This window comes from Tetrao urogallus (assembly GCF_951394365.1).
Source record: "Tetrao urogallus genome assembly, chromosome: 5".
In the NCBI taxonomy this organism is placed as follows: Eukaryota; Metazoa; Chordata; class Aves; order Galliformes; family Phasianidae; genus Tetrao; species Tetrao urogallus.
The window spans coordinates 58601274-58609333 of NC_136818.1; the positions used below are offsets into that span (position 1 = coordinate 58601274).

The following is an 8060-nucleotide window of genomic DNA, read 5'->3' on the forward strand; positions in this document are numbered from 1 at the left end:
ATTCAGCAGAACCAGCTGTGATAACCTGAGCAGCCCTTTCTTTTATTGTTGCTTCATCACCCTAAGTAAGTGCAGCTGCTGCTGAAGTTTGCTGAGGTCTGCCTGCCACAGAAATTCTTCCCCTATTTCCTTCAAAAATCACACTGGAGATAGGTCTATATCTTGTTTACGTGCTTTACTGCTAAATATTCCTCTGTTTAAGTTCAGGTGCAGCAGGGATGGGCACAAACAATGATTCCACATGAGATGCAGCATAACACTTTTAGCAGCAGGTACTTCCAGGAGGGAGGTTTGTGTTCATTGCTCCAGGAGAAAGAAATTCAACACATCAACAGAAGCAGGCAGCATGCCTGGCTCAGAGCAGTGCTGATGCAGGTGGCAAAGAAAGGAAACGGGGCTATCGTTTGTCAGCAGTTTTGGTTCAGACATACAGTACATATGGATGTGTGTGAGCAAGACTTCTAACTTCTCTGTGCAGCAACACAGCCACAGGTGGCATTCCCTCTCTTTTTACAAAAATTAGGTGAATGTACTCTAGTATTTTTCCAGCTAGAAAAAGGGGGGAACCCCATGGATTTGAGGTGTGGGGAGTTTAAATACAAACAAATAATCTCCCTCCCGGGTGGAGTGCAGTGTATGGCACCGGTGCAGTGTATGGCATCTACCTCCAGCCCTGGTGCAGCCTCCGTAAGAAAGCTGGAGCAGGTGGGATTTGGAGTCAAGAAAGAAATAAAAATGTACTAGGGAAAAAGAACTTCTCCAAGTATTTCTTTTACTTGAATGCTTTGACAAGACTCCGTTGCAGCTAAGGGCACATCCTTATTCAGAAATATTTGTAAACAATTAATAATCAAAAATATTTACTTTTCATTTGTACACTGAGGAGGGCTGCAAAGCTGCAAAATAAGGATTGCAGCCACGATGTTGGTGTGGACTACTGAGCTTGACAGTGGCTCAAATGGAGGAGCAGAGAGCTTTCACTGAACATGGCTCCAGCCCTCGGACTGGGGAGGAAAAGGGGCCTCACAGAACCGTATGAGGAGACAGAAACCCCCAGCTGAAAAACATAAGGTAGTGGAGAAATCCCTGCTTGGGCTGAAGGCACACAGGCAGCCCTGGCAAGGCGCACTGCTGCTCATGTCCCCGTGTGGCTGTGGATTTCAGTGAGGAATCAGCCCCCAACAAAGCAGACAGTTCCCTGTGATATGAGGTGAACACATCACACTGATTTGGGGACCCAGGGATGGTGTTCACCTCCTTGGCAAAGGCAGCCAGGGCTGGGCTCCACTGTCTGCATGGGGCTGTGGTGATGCTGCACCAACAACACGGGTGAGGCAGAGCCCAAACACCAGCATCTCCCACAGGCAGCTCTACTTTGCCACACTCCACTCTTATCTTTTTAATGCTGCTTCCCCTTGCACTTTTTCAACCTTGACCAGTAGTTACAGTGTTGCTTCTTCAAAAGATGCCTGTGAAACCCTCCTTTGCCCACATTGCCTTTCCTCAGATTATATTAAAAAAAAAAAAAAAAAAAAAAAGACACAATAATAATAATAATATTAAAAAATAACCACCATGGCCACCACATCATTCCCTCTTCATCCCATCCGGGACAGGCCCCAGAGCATCCCAGCAGTGCACTGCCGGTGGGACACAGGGAAAGGCACATTGATGCCCTACAGCGGCCCTGGAGGAGCCGAGAGCTGGGGGGGCTTTGAGAAACGTGGGTGCTGCCCACCGCCACTGCCCCGCACTGCTCTCAGGGCTGAGCTGCCAAGCGGGATGGAAGCACCAGCTGCTAAGAAAACCCTTCTAAATAACCATCATTCCGCACGCATGTAGACGTGCCTGTGTGCGCGTATGTATTTCTATGCACTTAAATAGAGAGAAATACACTCGCAGTGTGCCCAGGCCCAGCACCGTGGGGCAGGAGCCGCCCGTGGGCCGGGAGCACCGGGAGGAGCGGGGCCGGAGCGGGGCCGGGGCCGCCGGGCGCTGCGGGTGGAGAGCGATGTCCCCATCCGGCCCGGCTGCTCGCGGCTCCCGCATCCGCTTCAAAGAAAAGAAATTAAAAATAAATCAGTAAAAAAAACATATATATATATACACAAAATTAGGGGAGTTCTGTAGGTATAGGATTGTTTGTTTGTTTGTTTGTTTTTCTTGTGGCAGCGCGAGTGTCCGATCGAGGCAGTTCCGGTGCTACGAATATAAGACGAAAATACACCTAATTCCGTCGTCATATAGATATAATATATTTCACTCTCACCACATAAATACAAAACATCCAAATATCCAAAACATTCAGAACAAAAGTTAGTAGCAAGGGCTCAGCGCTCGGTTCGTTCCGTATTTCCCGACTAGTTGCCTAGAGACTTTCGACGTCAATAATTTACAATAAAATTACTATTTTCTTTCTGTCCAGCTCCTTCTGTCCACTTCTGGTCTATTATTAATTCTATGCACTACAGAAACCGTTCCACTCGTTGTCAGTCTGGTTTTTTTTTTGTTGGTTTTTTTTTTTTTTTTTTTGGTTACAGTTTGGTGGCACGCATTTATACAGTTTGTAAACGTCATGTGTTAAAGTTTAGAGAAAGAAACTTCAAACCAAAGCGAAGAAATATTATTATTATTAATATTAATATTAATATTATCCCAAAGAATTAAGTAAATACAGAATCCCTTTTCTGGCAAATTCAAGTACTGAAATCGAACGGGAGATCGATGCGGGATGTGGCCGGTGTGATACACGCGGTGGTGGAGAAAACAGCAGCGGGAAGCGGAGGGGATAAGGCCGCTACAGAGATGTATCTTGAAGTACAAAAATAACAACAAAAGATGCGCTTTGTATATTTTACGTTCGTTTTAATTGAAGTGTGAGCGATAACCGAGAGGGTTATTTAGGAGCAAGACCGCTGACGGCTTTGTGATGCGCTCTGCAGTTGTGTGGGAAAAGAAAAAAAAAAAATCAAACAGAAGGAAAAAAAATAAAATAAAATCGACCATCGCAACGGATCTGGGTGCAAATCGAGTCGCGATTCCGTTCTCTCTCTGCGGACTCGTTTAGCAGAGCGGGGCGGAAGGCAAAAAGGGTGTTGCTGCAACCCGCGGGCTGAGCGCGGCTCGGGCACGGCGCGGTGCTGCGTCCCGCAGGGCTCAAAGCGCTACGGGGATCGACCGTGGAACGGAACGGCCGCCGGGAAGTGCCCGGCTGCGGCCAGGGCCGGGCAGCGGTGCCGTGAGGGGGTATGTAAAGCCAAACCTTTGTGCTTAAGTCACTGAAGTCCGGGGGGAAAAAAAAAGAAAGAAAACCAAACCAAAACAACCCGGGCATCACCTGGCAGCTCCTCTCCCCGAATCCTCTCCGGGCATCGAGCACCCTGTGCGCTCTCCCTTTCCTACCGAAGCTGACGAACGCACGGACAGACGGCCCCGGGTGGACAGACGGACGGACGGACGCTCCCGGCCCGGCGGGGGCTGCAGGGTCCCCGCTCCGCCCCGGCCCTCTGAAGGAGCCTCACAGAGAGGGACGGAGGGAGGGGGGCATAAATATCGCCACAAATAGATACTATAAATATAAATACGGGGAAGTTACTTCGAGTCAGTCCAGTGCTTTTTTCTCAGCGCTTTCTTTATTGTTGGTCCGGGAGTAGGGCTCGAAGGCGGACGAGCTCAGGTAGCGGGCCGACAGTTCCTGCAAGTTGCCCGCCAGCGAGCCCGCTACGGCCAGCGGCGCGGAGGAGAGCCGCCCCGCCACCGAGCCCAGCAGCGTGGGCACCGGCAGCCCGAAGAGCCCGTGCCCGGCGGCGGCGGCGGCCGCTCCGTGCAGCGCTGCCGGAGGGGGCGGCCCCGCCGCGGTGCCGGCGCTCGGGGGGTGCGGGGATCCCCCGGCCGGAGCCGCCGCCGCCGCCGCCGCCGCCGTGCCGCTGCCCGCAGCCAGGCCGGGGCCGCGCAGCGCCGAGCCCAGCGCTCCGCTGGCACAAGGCGGCAGGAGGCCGGGCAGCCCCGGCGGGGAGAGCAGGCGGCCCTGCTCCAGCAGCCGCAGGACGCTGCAGGTGGCGGCCGTCTCGGATACCACCGAACGCAGCTCCGAGTCTTTGCCCTGGTCCTTTTTCTGCTTGGTGCGCCGGTTCTGGAACCACACCTTTACCTGCGGGCCGGGGAGAGAGGGCAGGGTCAGGTGCGGGGGCAACAGAGGTGCCCCGATCCCCCCACGGCCTTCCGCTGGGTTAGGGCAGGCCGGGAGCTTCCTGCCAGCGGATCCGGCCCTTTCCCTTCCGCCGCGGCCCCGCACGGCTCCATACAGCCCCGCACAGCTTCGCGCAGCCCCGCACGCCCCGTTCGGGCCGTGTCTATCCCGGGTTCGCACTGCTCCCGCACAACCGGGCCCGCACGGGCTCTCTCTCCTGCTTCCTTCTTCTCTTTAAACCGGCTTTAGAGAGGAAACCTGCGCCCATATGAAAAAAAAAAAAAAAAAGACCTCCCCACTCCCCCCCCCCCAAATAAAAAAAGCATGGCGGTCTCTGTAACCTACCACTATTGAACTTGTCACCGCTATCCGGCAGGGGAAAGAAAAAAAGCCAATTAGCTTGTCAGGGGGATTTATTGCTGGATGATGTTTTGCAGAAATATGAAGGCGGCTGCGGGGCCGGGGCCGCTCCCTGTGCAGTGCCATCTCTCCCGGCGGGCCGTGCCTCCCCTCGGACGCACGACGGGCTCTCAGAGCCGGCCGCAGCGCAGCGCAGCCCGGCAGCAGCTCTCGGAGCTGTCCGCAGCGCGCACAGCCGGCTCAGGGCCTCCGACTCCCCTCGCAGCTCCGCGATTCCCCCTCCGCGTCCTCGCGGCGTGTGGGCACCTCGGGCCCGGCCTCTATTCAACCCTTCCCCAACCCTCCGTTCCAGGGGCCTGCGCGGGGCGCGCAAAATGCGCGCAGGGCCGCGGAGCCGCCGGAATACGGGAGACGCGGCATTTCGCAGCCCGAGCAGGGCCGGTCCCGGTGGTACCTGAGTCTCGGAGAGGTTCAGTTGCCGGGCCAGCTCGGTGCGCTCCCGCCCCACCACGTACTGGCACCGCTGGAACTCCATCTCTAGGCGGTAGAGCTGCTCGGCTGTGAAGGAGGTGCGGGTCCGCTTGGGACGGTCCAAATCGAGGCCTTTGGGTAGGATGATCTCTCGGATGGAACCTTTGGCATCTGGCAAAGCAAGGCGCAGTCAGCTTTACACACAGGCAACCCCCTTCCTTTTTTTTTTTTTTTTTTTTCTTTTTTTTTTCCTCTTTTTCTTTTTTCCTTTTTCCTTTATTTTTTTTATTCTTTATTTTTTCCTTTCTATTTCCTTCTTCTTTCTTTCTTTTTAGATCCTTTTTCTTTTTTCTTTTTTTTTTTTTTTCAATTTTCCTTTCTTATTCCTTTTCCCTTCCTTAGTATTTTTTTTTCCCTTTTCTCTTCCTAAGGGATATAAGAAGAGAATCTACTCCCTTCTTTCAAGACAGAGATCCCAGTCAGGCTTGGGGTATTGGCCCTGATATTGTGGGGCTGCACCCAAGGAAGGGAACAAGAAACAACAAACCCGAGAGAGCAGGAAGGAGGGAGCAACGGGGCAATAATCCACCCTCTCTGAACCCATCTCGAATCGGCCCCGAGAGGTCGGGATGCTCCGGGCCGGGCTCTGTGGCGGCGGGCTTGAGCAGCCCTTTGTTCCCCGGGGCTGTGGGTGTGCTGGGTGCCCCCAACCCTAAAATATAAAACCATCTTTTTAGACTTTTTTTTTAATTATTATTTTTGTTTCTTTAAACAAGTTTTTCACACGATAAAAGCGTTTTGCGGGCCGCTTGCCCACTTCCAGGATTGGGACACCAGGGCTCAGCATCATGGGGGATTTTTTTGGCAAACAGGAGAGCAACGAGGGTAGAAATAACCCCGTAGAAGGCTCCCAGCGGCCCCGAACCCTTTTCTGTAGCACGGAGCGAAGGAAAGGGACAGACCTAATTGGCACCACCGCCAGGGTAGATCCATCCTCGCTCCTTGAATCCCTCCCAACTGCGCTGCCCGCAAATTTACCTCCCTGCTAAAATGAAATCAGAGGGAAGCACCAGCCGTAATCTGCCCCTCTCTGGGTCAATCGGTCGCGCGAGGATTAAGGACTGTTCCAAGGCCCCACGTTCCGCCTTGCGCTCCCTCCTCCCCCCATATCGCACCTTGAGAAAACCACCGTTCCTTCGCGGACATATCTATATATATATTTTTTTTCTTTCTTTCTTTCTCTTTTTTTCTTTTTTCTTTTCCTCTGGAAGGAGGTGAGAGCAGAACGGTTTCGTTCGTTCCAGCCCAGAGAGAAAGGAAAGAAACAAACCGCCCGAGTGTAAAAAACACACAAAGCCCTTCGTCATCTCGTCATTGACTTCGGGCCGGGTGGCTGCACCCACACCCCCGTTCCGGGGAGGCTGAGCGCGGACCCACGGGGACGGCCCCGCACCCTGCTCGGCCCCCGCGGGGCGCGGAAGAAGCGCTGCGGGCCGCGGCCGGGCGGATCCCGCTGGCGGCGGCGGAGCGGAGCGGGGAACTCCGCCGCGATGCACCGCGTCTCTCCGGGGCTCCTTCGCCGGAACGGGGCAGCGCCGCACCCCCGGGGGCTGTGCCCGGACCGAACCCAGGGCAGAGCGAAGAGATGTGGCAGAAATACGGCGGCGTAAGCGCGGAGCACCTTCCCCACCCCGCGGAGCACCCCGGGCTCGTACCTCTGACCAAGATCCTCCTGCAGTAGTCCGGATCCGCCGAACCAGATTTAGTTTTATTACAGTCTTCGGTAGCTGCGGAGGCAGAAAAAGTCCCTTGTTGCTCCTTCAGAAAAGAAGTAGAGATATTTCCTTCAGCCCCTTTGCTGTCCTTGCCCTCCTTGTGTCCGTTCTTCGAGACCCGATTGGCTTCAGTCTCTGTGCTGCATCTAACGTCCATTTTGTCTTGTTTCCCAAACATGTAGTGCAATAAAAAGAAAACAAAAGAAAACAAAAGAAAACGAAAGAAAACAAAAAGGAAAAATAGAAAAAAAATAATAATAATGAAGAGAGAGAGTGGCGGCGGTAGAAGAAGGCGAAGTCTCCGCTGGATATTGCACGGCTCAGGGTCACACCGGTGGGATCCGCACAGCACCTCGATGAGGGAAGGTCGGGGTCGATCCCACTGGCGAAGCTGGGGTTCCGTCGCTCCCCGCGTCCCGCTGCGCTCCGCGCGCAGGTACCGCGCTCCGGCTCCGCGCTGCTGTGTCCGCCTTATCACGGAGCCACGCGGCTGCTGGGCGCCGGGGGACGCGCACTCGCTGCTTCAATTGATTACGGGTAATTTTGCAGCCTCCACATTTAGGTTACCTCATGAATACACTAAATTGTTTGGATAATATATCAGATCGTAATGGATGGTTTGTGTGCTTGTCCCCAATCAAGCGGAGTTTAGCCAGTGAATAAACCGAAATGATTGGTCTTGCTTTCAGGAAACACACAATCAAAAGACTGAGACTTCCCGAAAAAAAAAAAAAAAGAGAGAGAGAGAGAGAGAGAGAGAGAGGGGAAAAAAGAGAAGAAAAAAAAGAGGGGAAAAAAAAAAGAGAGAGAGAGAGAGAAAAGGGGAGGGGGGGAGGAGGAAAAAAAAAAAAAAAAAAACTTTTGACAAGATTCACCCGGAATTGTTCGCACCATTAGCAGCCATTATTAACTTTCTTCGGTACGCCTTTGACCTCCCGATGATAGAGTGGCTTTCTCCAGAGCACGCCAAATAAATGTGAATAACGCTGCCGGGAAGGGCTGGAAAAATGCAGTTGGAGGGAAGGGAGGGGTAAAAGGGGTGTGTGTGTGGGGGGAGAAGGGGGTGCGGAAAAAAAAGCCCCCGCGGATCCCACCAGACCCGACGGGTCGCACCGCGTACGCAGCTCCGAAGTTCTCCCGTCGGCGGCTCCGCGGGGTCGGGCCGGGCCCGCTCAGCACTTCTCCCCGCTGCGCGCCATCCCCGTGCGCTGCGCTGCGCCCCGCGGCTGTGCGCGCTGCGGCCGTACGTGTGCGTGCGTGTGTGT

General features: G+C 54.0%; 1 protein-coding gene across 1 annotated transcript; it reads right to left on the reverse strand.

Moving 5' to 3' along the window:
- Positions 1–3601: 3601 nt before the first annotated feature.
- VAX1 (ventral anterior homeobox 1) lies at positions 3602–6973 on the reverse strand (the record flags this gene model as incomplete). Its single annotated transcript, XM_079536295.1, has 3 exons — positions 3602–4150; positions 5004–5191; positions 6736–6973. 3 exons carry the CDS (start codon positions 6971–6973, stop codon positions 3602–3604), a joined length of 975 nt encoding a protein of 324 aa, XP_079392421.1.
- Between the last annotated feature and the right edge of the window lie 1087 nt (positions 6974–8060).